Below are 22,442 nucleotides of genomic sequence, written 5' to 3'. Positions count from 1 at the left end.
ACTGAGCTTTCCTGAATCACCATCTGAGGTTTTGCAGTCTCTTCTTAGAATAAAGCTGTGTTCATCCACATCTGATTCTCGTCTCATCAAATGAATGCAAGTGGATATGTTTCCATTGAGAGCAGTATTTCTCCTGTTCTTTCCCACCTTTGTAATACATTATTCCTCCATCCATAGGGGATGTGTTCCAAGACCCCCCAGTGGACACTTGGAACCACAATTAGCCTGCACTCTATCATTTAATGCCTTTCTCATCTTAACTAGGCACTTACCTTGTGCTGTGGCTGTAACTTGCAGTTGAGCAATTGGCAGCAATACTAGAACATTTCTGTTTTCCCTCTTCACAGTTTCACAAGTAGATTTGTTCTTACTGTGTCCTCAGCATTTGATTTTACTTTTTTGTCCTTAAGTGTAGAATTTTCACCTTTTTACTTAAAGGAAGTACTCTCTGGCTTCTCTTTGGCAGTAGAATAAGGATCATTGTGCACAACAAGTACTGCAGTACCCCTACGGTCACCCCGATAATGAAGCATTACTAAGTGACTAATAAGTGGATGGCATATACCATGTGGGTGCTCCAGTCAAAGGAATGGATCACGTCCCAGATAAGGGCATAGTGGATCGAGAGAGATTTCATTATGCTACTCAATTTAAAACTCAGGAATTGCTTATTTCTAAAATTTTTCATGTAGTGTTTTCATACTGCAGGTAACAGAAAGTGAAACCACAGATAAGGAGGTGATTACTTTATGCTCCTGTTACTTAGAGAAAGGGGTTGATTTATTCCTAGCCTTAGAATAAGACCCCCTTATCTCAGTCCTAAGAATCTCAGTGGCGCATCTGAAAGCATTATCATATATTTTGGGAGGAGCTAACACAGATTAAGCCTTCTGGTTTCTAGAAGTTAACTGTATGTGCCATACCTATGCTTCCCAACCCTTTTTGTATCACAACAAAAATGCAAACTGCTGTGATTGTCCAGCACCACAGGGAGATACAAGAGGTTTCTCTGGGCAGAGGTGGCAGCTGGGGGATTCCAGCCACTGCAGGGGCTCTTGTGGACCCTCTGGCCCTGCAGTATATCCCTCAAACTGTCAGAGTGGAGAAATTCTGTCTAAATGAGCCTCTTTAGCTAAGGGTCCTAAATATTCCCAGCCTGTGCAGATCTAACATGGTGAAATTAGAAATTAAAAGAATGGTTTACACTGGTAGACACAATAGCAACTGATATTTACTATTACTGCCACTGGACCTGTGCTTAGAACACAAAGGGACTGACTTCAGTCTTTAACATTCCTGAAGGTAAGCACTTGCTCCCCCAGTGCTACTGCAAACAACAGGGTGAGGAGCAGGCCTGGCAGGGGAGTGGTGAGGCTGGAAGGAGCTGGAACAGTGAGAAGCAAGAGTCCCAAGTGGTCACACCTCATCCTGCCTGCCCTCAGACTCCCAGCCATGCATGTCCATAGTGTAATGGATCGAACATTAAAAAGGTTCTGTGACAGTCCACTGACTGAGGACTTGTGATATTAACCTTGAACTTTTTCATCCATGTCAGAGCAGCCTGTGAAACTTACAGTTAAACAAAATCACTTGGGGTAAGACTTGGGGTTTAAGAAAATACATTTTCCTGATTACCATTTGAAAATATGCTTTGTCAGATTACAAAAGTAATATACATCTGTTGTAAAAATAGAGACATTAAATATCATTGAAGAAAGTGAACATAGAAATGAAAATGAACAGCAGGGGTGACTGTTAAACAGTGTTGATAGCTGTCTATCCAGACTGTTAGCCATCAGTCTACACTGAGCACTGGGTCCTATTTTGTTTTGCACTAGTACAAATTGGGGGTAGCACTTCAGGAATGTTTATATGGCCTTCTTTGCTCCAGATGAAGCACTTGATTTTTTTCCTTAACAACTATCAAATGTTTATCAACATTTGAATCTGTATTGAGTGATAAATATATATTTACAGAATATATACATTTACAGAATGTAGTTATATATATTCTAAATATATAATATAATAAATTTACAGAATATGTTATGTGAAAATGGTTACACAGAGTGTTGAGAGTGCGATCCCTTCTGGGAAAGTAGATACCTATTGGGAAAGAGTCTGCATACACAAATTCCCTTGTGCTCTCAACTCTCCTGCAGCTTTTCTTCTAGAACGTTCATGCCATGAGAGCTGGGACACCTTCAATGCTCTTTGCTCTAGCTCTGATGTTTCCCAGTTGGCTCGTGATGAGCACATTATAGGATCAGAACACAAGAACCATTTTCTTTTTGGAATGAAAAGCGGACTGTTTTCTCCCACGCCTTTGATGCAGGGCTCTGGATATGCAGATACAGACCTGCAGACTGAAGAGAGGCGCCTCACTTCCTCTTCTTTCTGTTCCAGGAAGGTGTGGAAGTGCGAGTGGCAAGAATCTTCAACACCTTTGGGCCGCGCATGCACATGAACGATGGGCGGGTAGTCAGCAACTTCATCCTGCAGGCCCTCCAGGGGGAGCCGCTCACGGTAGGTGCCACCCACTGTGCTCCCAGGGCTGCTTGTATCCCAAATCAGAAATCAGTCCACAGAGAAGGACAGGTAAATCTTGATTCAGGGAATAACATTTCCAAAGTTGTCATTTCATACTCATCTCCACCACTTTCATGAAGGGGAACGAAGGTATATGGCTAGAACCCGGCCAGGGATGGTCTTACAGTGTAACTCAAGCACCCACCTTGTCCACATTGCCCACACATGGGATGTGTACCTTTAGAACATTCTGGCATTTTCTTGGCATGCTGGCTATAGCTGGGGGTATGCCTGAACTCAGTGGTTCTTGGGTGTCTGGGAAGCTGCAGGTAGGGGTGAGAAGGAAGTGAGCCAAGTCTAGGTTGGTCTGGGTTGATATGGCACTTACTCAGCCAGGCTGATGAATGCTCAGTTCTCTCCTCCCAGTGGGAATGGGGCTTCATGATCTGGAGGTCATTTTTTCCAGTGTGCAATGAGGATACTGACGCCAACCACTTGGTGCCCATAAATACCCTGTGGGTAGCGCATTGCTCATTCCACACCTGTCTCCAACCTTCTCACCTGCCTGGGGAGGAGCACCCCTGGTCTGCGCCTAAGTTTGGCTGAGTTTTTTCATTTTGCCAGATCCTCCTGGCTCTCCTCTGTCTCCTGTTTCTCTCTCCTCTGGACTTTGCCATTATCTTCCTGGTGGGCTGCCTGAATGACTTTGCTCTTCCAGTGTATAGCCTTCTAGGTCCTTTACAGCATAGATTTTGGTGGGAATCTGGAGGAGACAAGCAAGCATTCTATTTTACTAAAAATTCTGCAGGATGGTTTGCTTGCTTACTGGTTATATTTCAGGGGGGAAAATGATAACTATTCAGATGCTTTTCAACTCAGTGAGGCTTGCATCCTGATAAACCATCCTAGATCCTGATGTCCTTGATTTAGAATGGGGTTATGTGCAGGTGAACCCATTGTAAAGTTGAGCCATGATCAGTCATGGGCTATCTGCATGTAGTTTGTATCCATCTACCAATTGACTTGCCAAGAGAGGTAGCACACTTTTCTCAGTTCTGTCATCTTTACATCTCTTATGGCTCACAACAGGTCTGTGGGCTCTAGGTGACTTATTACCCCCGTTTTCTAGGTCAGGAGATTAAGGTACAAAAGTGCCTAGGCTTCTGTGGCTAAATAGAGACAACTTGTTTTTGAAAGCTCCCTCTCAAGCTCTGTTTTCCATAGTATGTATCTCTCATACGTTAGGTACTCCATTCCTCCTGTGGAACAGAGGCTTATCCTGTACAAAGTGGGGTGACACCCCTCACCCCAGGGCAGGTGTACTGTGTGGGTGAGTTTTGCTGGGCACACTCCAGGGGACAGGTGAGGCCAAACCCCAGCTCTAGGTTCCTAATGTTCTAAGCCAGCTCTCCCCACCTCCCTTACTCCCTAAGTGGCAACTCTGTACCTCTAGACAGAGATGTGGTCACACGTGACCCTTCTTCCTGCACTACACATGGGCTCCACCAGCACATCCTGACAGCTTGACCCTGGCTCTATGCTGTCGCTGGCCATCCATAGGACTGCTCTCGTTCTCCCTGTTCTGTTCTCCAAACCTGGCCCCAGACCAGTCTTCTGAAGAGACAGCAAAAACCAAAATGGCTTCCATCCTATGGAGAGCATATCCATGGGCCTCTTCCCGACATGCCTCACCATCCCTGCTCCTCAGGCTCAGCCCACTGCCATCTTGCCTGTCCTGGGAATGTGTTCCTTCCAGGCAGTCTACCATTCAGTCTCTTTAGGGGAAACCTGGACTGCTATCTATATGCTGGCACCATTTTGGTTGTGAGTTACTACCTTATTACTGGTCACCAACTGAAAAATTAATTTTCTAGGTCCCCTCACCCATCCCTGCTAGTACAGTGTTAGCCCTTCAAAGCAAGGAACTTTGTTCCATTCACAACTGTGCCACAGGCCCAGCACTCAGGCGGCATGAGGTACATATTGTCTGAAGTAACAGTTGGGTTTGTAGTGGCTGCTTTCTGTTGTGATGAGTGAAAGTGGCTTATCGGCCTGTCTTGGAGGCCAGCAATTGCAGCTGTTACCACAAGGTGAGACTTCCTGTCATTCCATGTCCCCTCTTGCTGCTGCATTTGGGCTCAGTATTCACAGGTTCCACACTCACAGATTCAACCAATTTCAAGTTGAAAATATTGGAAAATAAGTTGGGGGAGAGCACCAGAATGTATACCTGTGAGGATGTCTTTCCTCCTTGTTCCCTAAACAGTACCGCATAACAATTGTTTACATGGCAGTGACGCTGTACTAGATAACCTAGAGATAGTTTAAAGCATACGGGAGGATGTGCATAGTGTATATGCAAGTTCTACACCATTTCACAGAGGGCACTTGGATATCCATGGATTTTGGAATTTCTGCAATGCTCTGGAACCAATTCCCACAGATACCAAGGGGTTTAAAGGGGCTCGTGGCCTGGGATCCCCTCTCTCCAGCTGTTGTGTTGAGTATTCCACCACTCAGGCAGTCCTGGTGCCTTTCATCCACTGCTCAGTAACTTGTCCCCACCCCATGAGATCAGAGCTACTTTGTAAACTGTTAACAGCTTCCAAGAAACAACTTCACTTATTGCCTCCTTGGCAGCACTGAGGGCCTCGTTTGGAAGGAGAGCCTGTCTCCTGGCCAGCCCCACGAATGCATGCATTGTTGGTAAATGGTAATAACTCATGTGATGTCGTCAGGCCCAGTGCCCTTCTGTGCCAGAGACAGGAGGGACAAGATCACTGGTGCCACTGGGAGTGCCATTAATCCAGAACATGCCAAGCTTTTATCTTTCCTCAATGCCTGGGTGAGTCTGAAGGAAGGAAGCTTTTCAGAGTGTGCCTTGTTTCCTTTTGTCACACACAATTCTACATCCCGTCAACAATTTGATGAAGTCCTAACTCCTTGCTTTTTTGTCTGATTGAGATAGCATCTCATGCCCTTGTTGGGTGGTTCCATGGAGAAGCCTGCCTTTGAGAGTGCCACATTATAGGAGGGAAGTAGGGAGATTTATCTGTCTTTCCTCTTTGCTGCTGTTCCAAGCCACTTCTGAGAGCTGAAAGACCTCTAGATGGAAGAGCCAGTCCTTTCCCTTCCCTTTTCCAAGCTGGGTCCATGGAATTGCTCACCTTCCAGCCAAGTCTGTTATCTGATGGCTCAGCAGGGGTCAGTTTTTGGATACGCCTGTGGATCTTACTCCCTGCCATATTGGATGCCTGCAGTGAGATCTCAGCAAGAGTGTTGCTTGGTTAAGTACGTTGTCATACATCAAAGTTAAAAATACAGTTTAAGTTGACTTGCATAGAAGTTGAGAAAATACAGTCCCTGTTTAGAAGGTCTGGAAAAGAGCTGAGTGTGGTCCAGTGGAGCTAGCTTACTGAGTTTATTTTTGAAAAGGCTGGCTTACAGCATACACATTCACAGTTGAGCTTCATTTTGTTTTCCCACCAATTTGTTCTAGTTTGCAGATGAGAAGACAGCTTATTGAGATGAATTTGCCCAGATCAGCTCAGAAGTGGCAGGATTGTGGTCTGAATCTAGGTCTCTTTATTTTTTTTTTCCTTGACAGTACTGAGGTTTGAACTCAGGGCCTTGAGCTTGCTAGGTAGTGCTCTACCAATTGAGTCACAGCCCTTTTTGCTTTAGTTACTTTTCAGATAGGGTCTTGCACTTTTTGTCCAGGCTGGCCTGGGACTGTGATCCTCCAACTTATGCCTACCAAGTAGCTTGGATTACAGATGTGCACCATGATGCCCATCTTGTTTGTTGAGATTATGTCTCACTTACTTTTTGCCTAGGCTGGCCTTACTGCAATCCTCCTGTGTTTGTTTTCAAGTAGCTGGGCCTGGCACCCAAGTCTCTGTCATTTTAAAAGGAAATTTTAGAGAAATCCTACTTTTAAGACCAATTCAAAGCTGGTGTGATGTTTACCATGACTGGCACTGTGGTGTCGTAAATGATCCTGACATGACTTCCTGGAGCAGAGCCATATGTTCTGTTTCAGAAACACACTTGGGAATGCTGGAAAGAAAGCCTTCATTTGAGGCCATTGTGATAAAAGTGGGGCCATGGCAGGTTTTGCAGGAAGAGAGAGCATGGGCAAGTAGGAACCAAGAGGCAAGGTGGGGAGCTGGGGAGCAGAAAATGAGTAGAAGACAGCTTGGGTCAGGGGTTCTGGTTGACCCACCCACAGGATTCTTGCTGAAGACAGGCTGGGGTGATCAAGTATCCCCTGGGTGGTCTGGAGGATGTAATATAATAGAGTAAGGTGGAGTTTTCCTGCTGAAACTGGATTTTATGAGAAATGCACAGATGGGCCTGGAAGAAGTTTTGGATCCTGACTCAAGGTTGATTTGGCAGAGAATCTTTGTTACATCTTAAACACACAGTGCACAGTGGTAGAGGACAGTGCCACACAGTCAGCAGAGAACTCCCTTAAACCTTCTGGCTTGGTGAGTCCTAAGTTACCATGCCACTTTGACCTGCACACAGCCCTGAGTCCCCAGGCCCCTCTTGCCTTGACTCAGGCCTCTCTTGCATCTTCCCTATCCTGTGAAATGCAGGCAGGTGCCAGATCCCAGACTCCTCTGTTAGGGGAACGTATAGGCTATGACTGGATAGGAGCTTCCTGCAATCCCCAAACTCTGCAGTGTTTGTGTCCTGTCCTTTCTGAATACCTACTCTCCACCAGGCACACAGATGAGGTATGACCTCTGCCCCTGCAGTGCATCAGTGAGGCAAGAGAGGTAGGTTTAGTCAACACTATTAAGAAGTTGAGGTCTGCTTCTAGGAGGCCCACTGTCCTCACTGTTCATTTGCTGAGATTTGCAGCCACAGTTTCTGTGTCCTGTTAGGACTCATCTCTTTTTCCCCAGTCTCTTCTCACCAGGGCCTTCCACCCTACAGGAGAATCTGAAAGATGGTATTATAGCCTGGAACCTGCACATGGGAATGCATATTGACATAAGGACAACAGCCTTTGCTTCTGTGTTCTAGGAAAACGCATGCTGTCCTTCCTTACGTGCTGCTTCCTCCTTTCCTGCACAAATGGGGTGGGAAGACCTCCTGAAAGTGGTATTGTGGGTGGCCACTGTGGCTGGTGTTGTCTTTACCGTCAGGGGTGGGATGGTGGGAATGGGCACTGGATCATTACAATCGGGTTGTTGCAAAAGCAGTCACTCTCATCACCTCAATAGGCATTGACCCTGACCTCGTTGTTCCCTGTGACTGTAGGGTTAGGGAATCTGTCTACAAGCCTCTGTTTCAAGATTCATTCTTACTAATGTTTAGACTTGGGGCTCACCCCCCAAGATAATCTCATTAATTATTCTCATGCAAATATTCCAAAATTGGAAAAAATCTGAAACTTGAAACACTTCTGGTCCCATGCATTTTGGAGAAGGGATGCTCAACCTGAATAAGTACATAATTTACCATGTTTTTGTCCAGCAAAAGTTCATCCTGCATTCTCCTCATGCCAGGCATTGTGCTGCATTGAAGTAGGGTACAGACAAAAGCCCGACCAAGGTGTTACAGTTAGGGGATTGACCTGTGGAGTAGACATTCTCTCGGGGATAAGCCAGAGGATGCTTTTCCCCAGAGGTGGCATCAGAGCTGGTCCCCAAAACATAAGTACACTCCACCGGATGAGGCGAGAGTCTCATGGCCAGCAGGGGGAGGAATGAACCAGGATGAGGAGATACAGATTCCCCTCTATCAAAACCTCAGTGTCATACAGTGCAGTGTTGGCTACTGCTGCTGCTATGGTTCTACACACTGCAGTGTGTGTGTGAAGGCCATGGGATCGTATGTGTTCCATTCTTCTTCTCCTGGTATTTCTTGTTCAATATAAAAAGCACGACACAAAGAGTGCCCTCTGTGATGATCCAGACACATTTCTGTAACAGTGGGATTTTTGTAAGCATTGATGTCCTCTGCTTGGAGCCATGGTTCTCTAGTGTGGTCCCAGGACCAGTAGCATCAGTATCACCTGTAAAGTTGTTGGATGGTGAGTTCCTGGGCTCTACCCCAGACTTTCTGGATCAGAAACCAACAATCTGTGTTTTAGTAAACCCTCCATTAAGCTTCTGGCATATAGCCTTGGATGTACATTGGGATTTTTTTAGGAGCTTAAAAAGTAATAAGCCTGGTCCCTCCGAGATCAAGTGAATCATACTCAGCAGATGGTTCTCAGACTTTGACAATTCTAGAAGGCTACAGGGGTTACAGCTGTGCAACCAGGACTGAGAGCACAGGCAGTCTTTTACTTCATCCCACCATCCTTGGTTTCCAGGACTCTCGTGTGCACGAGTGAAGAGGAGAGATTAATGACTCTTCCAAGCCTCCTCTCTCTGTCTCCCTTCCAGTCACGTGGGAGGCTCAGTTTGGCCTTGACCACACATTGGAATTACCTGGGAAGCTAGCTGTAGAATACTGGGACACACTTGCCTCATCCTGAGTCTGTTGACCTGTCTGGGCTGAACCCCAGTTGTTTTGATGGGCATCCAGGTGGACAGCTCCAGTTGAATGTTTACATTACTCTCCGTGTGTGGGTCAGTTGCCCATCTGGACTCTGGGATTGCAGTTGCCATACCTAATATGATGTGTGACACATCTTAAGACTCAGGTAGAAGCTGATTACTTTGGATGCTGTCTTTTGAGAAAAAACTCTAGACACACATATGCCTGCATTCTCACTGTTGGTCACAGTTGTGAGATGCTTTGAGCCACATCACTCCCCTTCATTTTGCAGTTTTGAGGTCAGTCCTTCAGAATTCCAAGGAGCCTCACTGGTGCGAATGTGGTTTTCTGGGGAGGTCTAACTGTTGGTTTCCTTCTAGGTGTATGGATCCGGGTCTCAGACGAGGGCGTTTCAGTACGTCAGGTAAGGCTCTGGGGCTTAGCACTGGTTTGGAGCAGGTAGAGTACAGAGTGACAGCTCACTGTCTGTCATGTGTGTTATTTCCACTATTTTGGATATATGAATTAAAAGTTAAATGTAATATTATGATGGAAACCTCTTGCTCTTCTCTGTTTAAAGTTAAAATTGCAATCCTGGTCACTTGAGTAACTGGAACTAATCTTTTACTGCCACCTAGTGTTGCACAGGTAAAACAGCCAATGCCAAGGGTGGCTTATGTGATTTCATGGTAGGCTAAGTTAAGAGATATTCTAATCACTCGTCAAACTTGGAGATTTGGAAATCTGACCCATTTATACACGGCTTTCTGCTGTGGATGACAGTCCTCATTAAGAGCATGAGATAAACTCGTGTCCTCACGTTGAACTTTGTGCTGAAACTAAATGCAGGTAGAAACACCTTTTTTCAAAACAGTTTTGCAGGGTGATTTTTACTGTTTTTTAGTAATTTTTATAAATTGAGTTTCTGTTGGTCAGCATAGTTGGGGACTGACTGTAGAATGCAGTATGGGTTCTGAGAGAAGAGTTACAACTATGTGCCTCTAATATACTCGAAGTACTATACATTGGTACGTGACATTATGAATTCTAATTCTGAATCATTGTAAGGCCCAGCTCTATATTTTGGTACCATGCAATTTTGTTCTTTAATGCAAATACCCTAAAATGACTGTCAGTCAGGAAATGCTCTTGCTAGTGTCTTGGAGCCACCTCAGGAACACTGTAGGGGTGAGATGTTTGCCATGGGATGCAGGTCTAGGCTGCCCCCAGCTCTACCTCAATCAGAGCAGCCAGGTGAGGGCTTGGTAGGAATCCTTTAGAAAAATGGACCTACTAGTAAAAAAAGTAAATTTACAAGTTAAAACAACTACTATAGATTTTTCTTGGACGTATCGAAAATTTCTTACATTTTTGGTCCAACAGAAACTGAAAAAAACATATACCACAGTCAGTGTTTTTCTCTCTACCCATCAGTATCTTGCAAGCAGGGCAGAAAGCCTGAACACGATGTATAACTTGTCCACGTGTTTCCCAAACAGGCAAACTTACTCGAAGAGTGGTTTCACGGGAAAATGGCAGCTATCCCTCCTCCGGGACTGTTCTATTTCAAAGCACCATGTGCTGGGAGAAATGTAACCATTGTGGCACATTTCTGTAGCAGGCCCTTATCAGTCAGACTTCTTTGTACCAAGTACCATCTTTCATAATGATATGTTTTCATCCCATCCTCCATCACTCACTTCCTGAGGGGGTGTTGATGTCCCCAAGTACACACACTCACCTCGAACTTCCTAATCAGTGGCCAGAAACTTCTGAGCTCCCACACCACATGAAGTATCACGGGATTTGATGCAATGAAAGGGAAGCAAGTTATAGCCCCTTCTTCTTAGTGGGTTTATTCCATACAAAATTCAGTGAGGTGGCTTCAGGCACTTTGAGGGTCTGGCAGGGTTGTGATTAACATATTTTAAGGATTCATTGGTGCTGTGTACAATCTCAGGCCAAGACAAGACATGGCCACAGTGCCAGGCCTGTGCTGATGTTCATGGCTCACATACCCAGTTGCTCTGCGCATCTCCCAGGCCCACAAACAGCTTGGGAAGAGGGCTTAAGGAGTTTCCCTAGAAATGGTGAAGAAAGCCCTCTTAGCATAGCTAGCCTCTGTCCATACTACTGCAATGTTCTCCCACTTCAGTGGTGTCCAAGAAAACCAGACTTCAGGGACTTTGCCATGCTGGGGATAGGGTTCCTGACATATACACTGTTCAGTTTTTCAAGACTTAACTGAGAACTGACTCATTCTGTTGTCTTAACAGGTTTTTTTTTTTTTTTTTTAGGAAATGAGAATCTTTTACTTCTCAGTTAAAACTTCACAGTGTCTGAATCCTTAAGCTACTGTACTAAATTAAAGTGTCCCAGGGCAGCATTGCAGACACCCAGAGGCCTGGGTGGTCATTGGCATCAGCATTTGACATGACTGTGTCCAAATTTTCATGGTCTGGTTATGTCTTCACTCACATAACAAAGGCATGCTATACTTATTTTAAAAAGTCACTTTGCCAAAATGACACTGTCAAAGAGCTTCAGGTAAAATGAGTGTGATCTATGCAGTTTTGACCTTAAAAGTTGCCAGTTTATTACATAAAAGATGTGCAGCCCTCACTCTCTGCTCTTCCAATGTGGATGACTGCTTGAGTCAGCACCTGCCAAGTTAATGTGACCCTACCCCCAGTTTCAGCATCAAGACTTACTGTGTGTGTTACCGAATGGCAGCTTTTAATGTCTCTTTACAAATTGCACAGATGGGTGCCTAAGAGCATGCACACGGTGCAGTGATTCCTGCCATAGTGATGAAGTGACTTTTTGCCAGTTTCCATCAAAAAGAAACCATCCAAAGGTCAACAGTGATTTGCATTTGCACTTGATCTGTGAGAGTAGAACATTAAGCATGTTCTTATAAAATATGTACTTGTTGAAAATGAAAAAGGAAAAATTTCCTGTTTACTAAATACCCCACCAAAAAAACCTTTTTTTCCAATTGAAAGCAAAATCAATCTGGGGTTTTCTTTTGGAAGCTGATCATGACCCATAGTGTCCTGCTCCTTGCTGGTAGTGATGAAGGAAGAGGAGGGAGAGGTTTCAAAGTAGGTATCATTTGGATCACAGGACAGAAGGCTTCTAATAAAATGTAGCTGTGAACAGTAGTCTTAGAGAAAGTACTTGTGTTTAGCAGTGAGGTGTCATTTTTACGAAGTAACTTTTTTTTAACAGAGTCACACTTTAAAGCTTCTGAAAATAAGAACCAAACTTTGGTAAGCGAAAATTTGCTTACTTATCTTCACTTTCATGGCCCAGTCAATCATGATCCATCTGAAACATCCAGATGCCCCTGACAGTGTCATGTGACGTGTTTGGGGGTGGGTTGAAGGCTGGGGAAAGGGGAGTACTGTTCCAGATGATTTCAGCACTCAGTATTGTTTGGCTTTGATCTGTGATTTGCCAGTATGGGGGCCTACATACTGGAGTCCATTCATTTCAGCAGAGCTTGTTTTATAAAATAGTCATGCTTTGGTGCAGGTCAACTGATGTGGGTTCACATTAAACACAGGCATTCTTTGGAGACTTCTGTGGATCCCATCTTCTTCAGGTGTATGCCTATTTTAACTTAATTTTTGGTTTTTAATTGTTACAGGATTTCAGAAATGCACAGAGAGGGCAAACTCAACTCCATCACCCAGATTCTATCCTGTTTAACCATCCCCACCTTACTCAACAAAAGCAAATCCCAGAAATCATGCACCATTTCATCCATAAATATGTTAGCATTATAAGCACATCTTAGTTTTCAGGATTTTATTTTGATATTCAGTCTTCCATTTGGGTTTGTTTTCTTCTGGGAGGACTCAGCACTAGCATGCCTCAGCAGGCAGCACCTGATCCGCACCCCCTTCTTTTCCAGTGACCTGGTGAATGGCCTGGTGGCTCTCATGAACAGCAATGTCAGCAGCCCTGTCAACCTGGTGAGTGCTGTTGTCTACACTCCCCTGGGGACAGCTCAGAGGGTCATTCTTTGGGAAACAAGGCTTTGCTTTGTTTGCCTTGAGCTTGTAGAAGGCATGTGTGTTTGTTACTTGCTAAATACAGAGCAAAAATAAAATAAAATAAGAGACACAAAGAAGTAAGAAGTCTGCCAGGCATGGTAAGCGACAAAATAAACACTAGACAAACTCTGTGCGTCTGAAGGGCCTCTGTCTGAAGATCACTGTGTAAGTGAGACCACATTCCTCCCTGCCTACAACCCCATCATCTCCCATTGGAAGGAAGATCCTGAGGTGGGTTTGCCCAGTGTCTCATCCAGCCCTAAGCACTTTTAAGAGTGGTGAACTTGCCTCTGCTCAGGGCAGGTCACTTTCCTTGGCCAGTTCCAGTCAGCAGGAAGTTCATTCATCCTTTATATTGGATGGAAATCTTGCTTTCTGCATTCATACTCAGTGACCTCCCTTGTCCATGTGGAGGCTATTCCAAGCTAATCTGATGCCTCTGTAGGGACCTCTCTCCAAGGATTTGCAGTGCTTGTGTCCCGCTGGGTCCTCTCACCTCTGTCCCTGATTCCTGAGAGGTTTTGTCCCATCTCCTGTACAACTCAAGGTGTTCAGTATAGACTGCCCAGCATTCACCATGCTACACTTCTGTCAACAGTAGCCAATTTAAGAGCCCTGTCACTTACCAGGGAGCCTCTAGCCCTGCCTGGCTTTAGTGAAACCTTGGGGTCATTTCAGGTCTTTCCTAAGCTGTACCTCCTGTAGTGTGCTGGGACAACCAGGGGTGACTGTATATGCCTAATTCTTAGAAGCCATGCCACTCAAAACCTGTCCTGTACTTGTCTTTGTAACCAGCCATCTCAGGCACCTTTGATGCCATTTGTTTCCCCTGAGTTGAGAGGGTGTTCTTATCACATAGGAAGTAGGCTGCAGCGTGCTTACACCCTCATGGTTGTAGGCTGGTTGCTAGCACCTGACCAATGCTTTTTTGATGCACTTTTGAAAAGCTATTCACTTAAAAACAGAACAGACTGTGCCTTATGTTATAAGTCTTCATTCATTCAGAGCCTGATACTACAGAGGGTTGAGCTGTTCCTACCCTGCGTTTTTGCCACAGGCTCTGAAGATGTCGGTGTGACTGCTGCTGCTGTTGTAACTTCATTTATAACCAGAATCCATTTCTTCCTTAGGGAAACCCAGAAGAACACACAATCCTAGAATTTGCTCAGTTAATTAAAAACCTCGTAGGTAAGTACAATAAACCACTTCTTGAATGAAATCATGGGTGTTTACCCTAATACATCAATAATACCCTGATTAGAAAATGAGTAATGACTAATGAATATCAGCTGGTTGAATTGGATCAAAGCAGAACTTTTTACTGGGAACACTTAGTGTTTTCTAATTCATTAATCCAGTAATAGAAGGGGACAGGGTTGGTTTGGTTTACAGTTTTAATTGCAAATCTCTGTGGAGAGAAAGAAAGAAAGGTTTGTGGTTGTGACTGGTGCTTGATTATGTTAGGTCATCCTACATAGGTGATGGTTGCTTGACTTCCAAACACTGGTCCTGTTGAGATTAGAATTTCAGAGTGAGAAACACCAGCTTGTGGGGTTCTGGGCAAGTCTGAAATTATTAGCTGCTGTGGCCAGGCTGACTGATGTAAGTCGTGTGACATTGGGATAGTGCCCCTGTCAAGGCAGGAGAAGTTCTGTGGTCTGGACCAGCACTTAGTTGGTGAGCTTTGGTCTCACTTTCAGGCTTACTGGATCTCTGGAAAACCTGGCTTTTGGAGAGTCTCTTTTCTGAGGTTGATCTAAGACACATAGCCTGGCCTGGAGGGTGGACCAGGCATGCACATGTTGCCGGCCACTCTGGAGTAACCACCAGACGCCACCTGACTGGACAGACTCCTCCAGGTTGACATTCCTGGCATTGGATTGTTGTTTTAACTATGGACAGCTGGGATTCTGTTCCAGGTGGCAGTGGAGACAGAAGTCTTCCTGACACATAAACTACAACATCAGGGGGCTCCAGCAGCCCTGTTTAGATGCAATCCCAGCTTTGCTTTCTGAACCTATCTGTTCCTCCTAAGTGAGTCAGGGTGCCATCTATGCCTTCTAAACCAGGGGCTTTACCCGGACACTTTTCAGAGATGTGGACTCTTGGTCCCACCCCTCCTGAGCCTCCTGGATCAGAATCTGCAGTTGGACAGGTTGCTCTGGTAACCCCATTTGCACTTTGGCATTGGAGAAGTCCTGATCTATGACATGAGTGGGATGCAGGACTCTGACCACATCACTGTGTATAGCACTGTATCACACCATCCCAGTCCACGGTGACTTAAGACAACAGCCATTTTATTTGCTCCTGATTCTGCCATTAGGGCCTGCCTCCACTGGGAATTTCTTCTGTGTGTCTAGCCACCAGTCACTGGTGTGGCTTTATTTCACTTAGGGTGGGTCCAGGCCACCTAGGATGCTGGCTTTTCTGTGCTCCCTGTGATCCCCCCAGCAGCATAGATGGACATTAGGTGTCAGCTCAAGGCTTGCTCTGGCTGGAGCATCAGTGGCTAGGTCTTTTGTTGAGAGTTTTCTCACAAGCTCTTGTTCTCCTGACCTAACTAGGGGTGACTGGAGATGCATAAAGGACAATCGATAGACAAACATGTATAAATTTGGGGTCAGGTGTGTTGGGCTCTTGGATGGAGACGCACAACAGCCTCATTACTTCTTTTCTCTATTCTCTTCGTCTACTTTGCTTCTCTATTCTTTAAGGCCTTCCTTCTAAAGTCTTTCTTTAAAACCTTGCTTTTTTTTTTTATTTTTTAAAGTCTCTTGCCTTAGACTCACACTGTCCCATGTTCCCTTTAATCTCTCTTAAAGTCTTGTCCCTCAGATTTGCACTGCCCTATGTTCCCTTTAAAGTCTCAGTGCTCAGACTTGCAAACAACAGCAGCCGCATCTAAAAACTGTATTAGCATACCTCTTAAAGTCTCAGTCCTTAGACTTGCACTGTCCCTTGTTCTCTTTAGCTTAGCTTTTCTAAAGCCTATGTATAACATTCTCGGTGCAGAAAGCTGCTCTGGCAGAGACACAGCAGCATTAGCGGCAGCCAGTCAAAAATCCCCATCAAAAAACCTTGTGTCCTCCTTCAGAGAGTCTTTTATATCCAGTGTAAACAAGGAGGTGGAGCAACAGTTCTTGGGGAGGGGCGTGACATTGTAACAAGAGAAACCTGTGTTCTACTTCTCTGAACATAAACAACTTAGGAAAAGCAGCTGTGCTATATTTTGTGCTCTTTTTCGGCTGGGGCCATGCCAAACTCAGCCCTCCGATCATTTGACACAGTTGTGCTTATGTCACGTTCTCATAGGCTTCTCATAATCCGTTCCCCACAGTTTTTGTGAGCTGTAGGCCAGGAGCTGGTTAGTTATTCCCTTTCACTCTGCTGGTTAAACAAGGTGAAGGAATTCTAGGGTCTGGACACCCTGGTCTGACCCATTTTTGGCATCTACCTCAGAGATGTCTCTGTCCCACAATCGTGGCATGTCTGTGTTTGTACCTAACATGATGGTCTGCCTTGGAGTGTCCAAGGAGAGTATTCCTTCCCTTCCTTCCCAGTTCTTGTGGGGCAAAAAGGAAGCCTGGGCACCTGCACGTGGTCAGTAGGCCAGTGCCATGGCAGGCACGCTCCCTGGATTTCTAAGGACTGTGCCTTATATGACTCAGTGGCTCTGCGGGAGCTGCTTTTACGTGGTCTGCATGCTTACCCATTACTCCGCTGATGGGATTTTATATATCCTAGTGGTTTGGAATTCTCTTACCATTTTTTTTTTAAAAACTCTTCAGGTAGCAGAAGTGAAATTCAGTTTCTCTCTGAAGCCCAGGATGACCCACAGAAAAGAAAACCAGACATCAGAAAAGCGAAGCTGATGCTGGCTTGGGAGCCTGTGGTAAGTACAGGAAGGTTTGCTGCCTTGTGGAGACTGCCTCCCAACTCCTGTGTCCCATGTCCTCAGAGGCACTGGAGATTGTCTGGAGGCCCACCGTGAAGTGGGCCCAGGCATCCAGGAAGATGTAGCATTTTCTTCAAACCATTGAATGGCTTCTCCTATATCTGGTTTCTCATCCTTTTACTGGGAAATTGGCTCAGGCCTGCTGTGGACCCTGTTCATGAAACCACATGCACAACTCAGTCCCCAAAAGCAAGGTTGAGGAGGGCGATGCTAGCATTCACTCAGGGCTGGCTGGTCAGGGTTACTGGGTAGACAAGGCAAGCCAGTTCACATCAGCCTCCTAACAAATAGAACCCCAGGTGGAAGTATGCAACACTGACGGGCAAGGAGAAAAGTGGGCCTCCATGCCTTCCTAGGGCCCTTATTTTAAGTCAGACCTTTCACCAGCCTGCAAGACACTGTGAGGTGTGGCTGCCTTCTTCCCCCTTGACTGTGAGCCCACCCTCCCTGCCGAGTCCCCAGCCCAAGCCTGCCTTTTCCTACCCTCGGGTGGTTAAGTGCTCCTCCCTCACCTTTCCCACAGGGCATGTGTGATTGCCGAATTCTCCTCCCTTGGGGCCCGCGTTCTGTAGACACTGCCTCCTTGAGAGAGTGCTCCCCAGGCTGAGCAGGAGCAAGCCCACCTCATTTCCCATCTGTTGGCCCTCTTAGCTAACCCCTGTGCACCCCACTGGAGCTTGGCTACCCTAGGGCAGTGGCAGGTCACCTCTTGCACAGCAGCAGTCTCGGCAGCTGTTACAGAGTTGAGAACACATTAAGTGGAGGAAAAATGTAGGTGTGGCCCAGCTGATATAGCTGTCTCACTGTCTTGTGCACAGAGGCAGAGACACACCCAGAGCTCAGTAAAATGTCATGAGAGCTGAGTAACTAGAATTCTGAGGAGACATGAGAGTTCATTCTGACTCTTATTCTGTTGTGTGATATCTGAGTCTCAGGGAGCTGCTGAAGGCCTAAGTGAATGACATAAAAATATGATTATGCTCAAACTTAAAATGTAGTAATCTCAGCTGTGCAAAATCAGTCTCAGCAGAGACCTGGTTTCTTTGTTTTTTGAAGGAATTTGCCATGGTCCTTTTGTTAGTATTAACCCTGTATTCTGAACAGGTTAATATTTTGAAACAAGTTAAAAGCATATTCATTACATAAAAACTATTATTTTTACCTTATGTAAAGTACAGATCCACAGTATGTCTGCTAAAGTCTAGTTGTACAGTGTTCTAACATTCTTAGAATATGAGACATCATTAGCATCTTTTCTTACTAGTAGTTTCAATTCAAAAGAAATTTCTGAGGGAGTCCAATGCAAAGAAACAGACATCTCCTACTTTTATTCGTGTGTGTGTCTGTGTGTGTACTTGTTGAGGTGTAATAGCCATTCTAACTGGGATGAGGTAATATCTTGTGTTTTTGATTTGTGTTTCTCTGATTATTGATGTTTTAAGCATTTTTTTCATGTACCTTTTGGCTATTTCTATGTCTTCCATTGAAAAATGTCTACTCGAGTCTGTTGCCTACTTTTTCATTGCATTGAAAAGTTTTACTTTTGAGTTGTTTGGAGTTCCTTATATATTCTTGCTATAAACCCCTTGGTCAGGTTTGTAGTCTGCAAATACTATCTTCAGTCTATAGGATATTGCTGCACTATGATTGTTTCCTTTACTCTGCAGAAGCTTTTGCTTTTTTTTAAGTTATTTTTATTTTGGGGGGCAACATTAAGGTTTGAACTCAGGGTCTCACGCTTGGTAGCCAAGTACTCTTACCGCTTGAGCCACTCTGTCAGCCCTTTTTTGTGATTTTTTTTTTTTCAAGATGGGGTCTCAGGAACTGTTTAGCTGGGCTGACTTTGAACTGCAATCCTCCTGATCTGTGCCTCCTGAGTAGCTAGGATTATAGGCATGAGCCACTGGTGCTCTGCTGCAGAAGCTTTTTAGTTTGATGAAATCCTATCTGTCTTATTTTTGCTTTTGTTTCCTGTGCTTTTGGGCTTTTGTCCACACTTGTGGGGGTAAAATGAGCAAATAGCAAAGTACCCACATTTAAAATGTACAGTTTAATAAGTTTTAATGTATTTTGACACCTGTGAAACCATTGCCATAAGTGAGACAGACAAATCCTTACCCCCAACAGTTTTCCAGTGGTCATTGGCAATACCTCCCTCCAGTTTTCTCTTTATACTTTTAATCAGGAACTGATTTGACTTCTGATTCCTATTTGCTGCAAGGTAGCTCTATGTTCATATTGCTTTACATGGTGTGATATCATGGGTCCCCTCCACCTCTTTTACCAGAGAGTGCAAGAACCATCTGCTGGAAAATAAATGCAAAGGGCCAATGTCACCAGAGAGGACCAGGCTGCAGGTCAGATGCAGATGGCCTTCTAAAAGCATCCTGTCTTTAGTCCTCATTGGATTTCTTCTGAAAGAATGGGGCCCACATGCAGTTTTTAAAAAGTGATCTTTGCAACTGATTCAAACTAGAGGAGACTTCATACCTTTAAGAGGTGTATTTGGGTCTTTGGGGGCTGAAGGTCATTTTACATTGGTGAATGTCACTTGTTAAATCACATAATGTGTTCTGAAAGCAGCTTTTAAGGACCTCTGGTTTCTCCAACATAGACCTCAATGTACTTCTGACCAGCGTGTGGCTTCGTGAGTGTCCTCAGAAAGAAGTCAACTAACCACAAGTTAGCACTACCGGGATGCTCTGCTGTTTCTTCAAATTAAGCCCTTCTGTTCACGTGACCTGTGTCTTTCTCACTTCTCTCCAACAGGTCCCATTGGAGGAAGGTCTGAACAAAGCAATTCACTACTTCCGGAAAGAGCTGGAGTACCAGGCAAACAATCAGTACATCCCCAAACCAAAGCCTGCCAGAATAAAAAAGGGCCGGACACGCCACAGCTGAGTCCCCACTCAGGACATGAGAACTCCCTGTTTTACACTTGATGAGATGTATTTTTGTTTTTTGTTTCTAAAGAAAGACTTAAACAGGTGTCATGAAGAACAAACTGGAATTTCATTCTGAAGCTTGCTTTAAAGACATGGATGTGCCTAAAAGTTCCCTCAAAAACTGCAGACTTTGCCTTGCACTTTTTGAATCTGTCTTTTTATGTGAAATAGCCTAGATGCACCTCTGCATATTTTCAAGTTTTTTATCTTGCTGTGAGAGCATATGTGTGACTGTCATTGACAGTTTTTATTTACTGGTTTCTTTGCGAAGCTGAAAAGGAACATTAAACGGAACAAAAAATGCCGATTTTATTTATAAAAGTGGATACTTATAAAATGAGATGTTATACTATGCATAAAGAATAAAAAAAACCTAGCAGTATTGTCAGGTTGGTGGTGCACCGGCATTTATTTTCGGACAGATAAAAGAATTCTCTTTTGAGAGCTTTATGTTTCTTTTGTAATTCAGAATTTTTTCAAGGACTAGTTTTTAGTTGCAGACTTGACTTTGAAATATTTCTGTTGACTACGGTGAACAAGGATATTTGAAATCACTACTGTGTTGTGCTGCATATTCGGGGGTGGGAAGGCAAATTAACATATTATTGGTTAACCATAATTAAATATGCTATTTTAATAAAATACTGAAACTCACCACTCATGGGCTTTCCATTTCAAATGTTGGCTTTCTGCTTTGCAGAAGACATTGTTAGATTTCTAAGAAAAATATTGGAGACTTTAGTTTATAAGAAAATTCTGAAAACATTCAGGTTCTTTTGCTACATAATTGGATGTGTAAATGTTAAAGGCACTTGTGTGCTACTTGTGCCAAATCTGTGCACAGTACAGGTTGTATGTCTCTTACCTGAAACAGTCAGGACCAGGTGTTTTTCAGATTTCAGAGTTGTGGATTTGGAAATATTTGCATGGAATCTTCAGGTGGAGCATCCTTAATACCAAAATTTGAAATCTGAAAATGCTCAGAAATATAAAACACTGAGGGTTGGCATTCAAAATTTTCACATTTCATGTTTTCATATTGGGGATGCTCAATCTGTATTAACTGATTTGTGAAGTTTTCAGATTTTCAGGGTTAAAATAATTTCTGTGTCCTGTGGTAACACAGGAGAAAAGTTCCATTTGTTCTTTGTAGAAAGATTTGCAAATGAGGCTCATTTGGTGAAAACTTTCATTTTCATTAAGAACTCTTTTTCCTCTGAGGTGGAAGAACAATGCAGAAAATTAAAGCAGCATATCTTCCAACCAGCAACAGCAAAAAAAACTGAACAGATGCCAAGGGGATAAAAGTGTAGACCAGGTGGCAAATACAAAGCAATGCATCAGAAGTGTCTGAAAATGGGAGACTGTGGGGTACCTGAGACTTGTCTGTGTGTCACATCATCTTGATTTGTTTAAATTGGGCATACATTTCTAATCCATCTCCTCTGATGTCTGGCCAGGAATGCTGTGGCTTTGTCATTCTAAACTCCCAGAGGATTCTGGACCTGAGGCCAGATTGTATATGGTGTAAGAGAGAAAGAGAGGAATCAAGGATGATTCCTTCATTCCTCCCTCCCTCTTTCCCTTCTCTCCCTCTCTCTCTCCTTCCCCTCATACTGCTAAGCACCTGTTCTACCACTGAGCCACACCTCTGGCCTCTTACTTTCCATTATTTTGGTCTGAACTAAGTGATACACCATTGCCAGAGCTGGGAAGCTTACTTGGGAACTACTAATGGTAGTTAGTGCAGGAATACAGAGTTCTGTAGAGCTAAGCTGGACATTGTATTTTGGGAGAACCCCAAGCTCCAGGGTCCAGAATTCTCTCATCCTGTTACTTTGATAATATCTATAACTCTTTCATGTGTTTCATTTTTCTGATTTTCTTCCCTGATTTTTGTAAAATATTTTCAGTGCAAGGGAAAGGAAGTAGAAGAGGAATTATGTGTAATTCCCCCTGAGGAAAAAGAGGTAATGCATCCAAGGAAGTAATGTGAACTTCACATTAAGCATGTGACTATCCTGGGCAGTGAGGAAAGTGGAGTTGAAGGGCCAAGAAAAGGATAAATAGGTGGACAGGTGATGGCTACTGTGATCCAAATGGTTGTGTCTCCCTGAAATTCACTTGTTCAAACCTAATCTCCATGCAGTAGTATTAAGACTCTAGGGTTTATGAGGTCAGGATGGGGGAGCCCTCATGAATGGAATGAGTGGTCTTATAAAACAGGCAGAAGGCTTGCCCCTTCTGCCATGTGGTATGGTGAGAAGGCACCATCTGTGAACCAGGAAGTAGGCTCTCACCAGACACCAAATCTTGTCAGCATCTTGATCTTGGGACTTTCTGGGGCTCAGAACTGTGAGTTATAAATTCTTACTGTTTATAAACTAATTGGCCTATAGTATTTTGTTATGGTTGACAGTGTTGCCTCTGCATTTTGAAGTGGCTCCTGAT

General features: G+C 44.2%; 1 protein-coding gene across 7 annotated transcripts in view; it reads left to right on the top strand.

The window, feature by feature from the left end:
- Positions 1 to 20,645, top strand: part of Uxs1 (UDP-glucuronate decarboxylase 1) — an 81,054-nt gene extending 60,409 nt beyond the window's left edge. For all 7 annotated transcript variants that reach the window (XM_074050477.1, XM_020159069.2, XM_020159071.2 and 4 more), the window contains 6 exons: positions 2,407 to 2,526; positions 9,408 to 9,451; positions 12,947 to 13,007; positions 14,219 to 14,276; positions 16,880 to 16,983; positions 19,816 to 20,645. In XM_074050477.1, coding sequence (XP_073906578.1) covers positions 2,407 to 2,526; positions 9,408 to 9,451; positions 12,947 to 13,007; positions 14,219 to 14,276; positions 16,880 to 16,983; positions 19,816 to 19,947 — 519 coding nt within the window. In that variant the 3' untranslated portion in view covers positions 19,948 to 20,645. The remainder of the gene's footprint in view (positions 1 to 2,406; positions 2,527 to 9,407; positions 9,452 to 12,946; positions 13,008 to 14,218; positions 14,277 to 16,879; positions 16,984 to 19,815) is intronic.
- Positions 20,646 to 22,442: the final 1,797 nt, after the last annotated feature.

The sequence above is a fragment of the Castor canadensis genome, chromosome 12 (genome assembly GCF_047511655.1).
Source record: "Castor canadensis chromosome 12, mCasCan1.hap1v2, whole genome shotgun sequence".
Classification (NCBI taxonomy): domain Eukaryota; kingdom Metazoa; phylum Chordata; class Mammalia; order Rodentia; family Castoridae; genus Castor; species Castor canadensis.
Note: the sequence above shows the minus strand (reverse complement) of the source record. Positions and strands in the feature narration are given on the sequence as shown.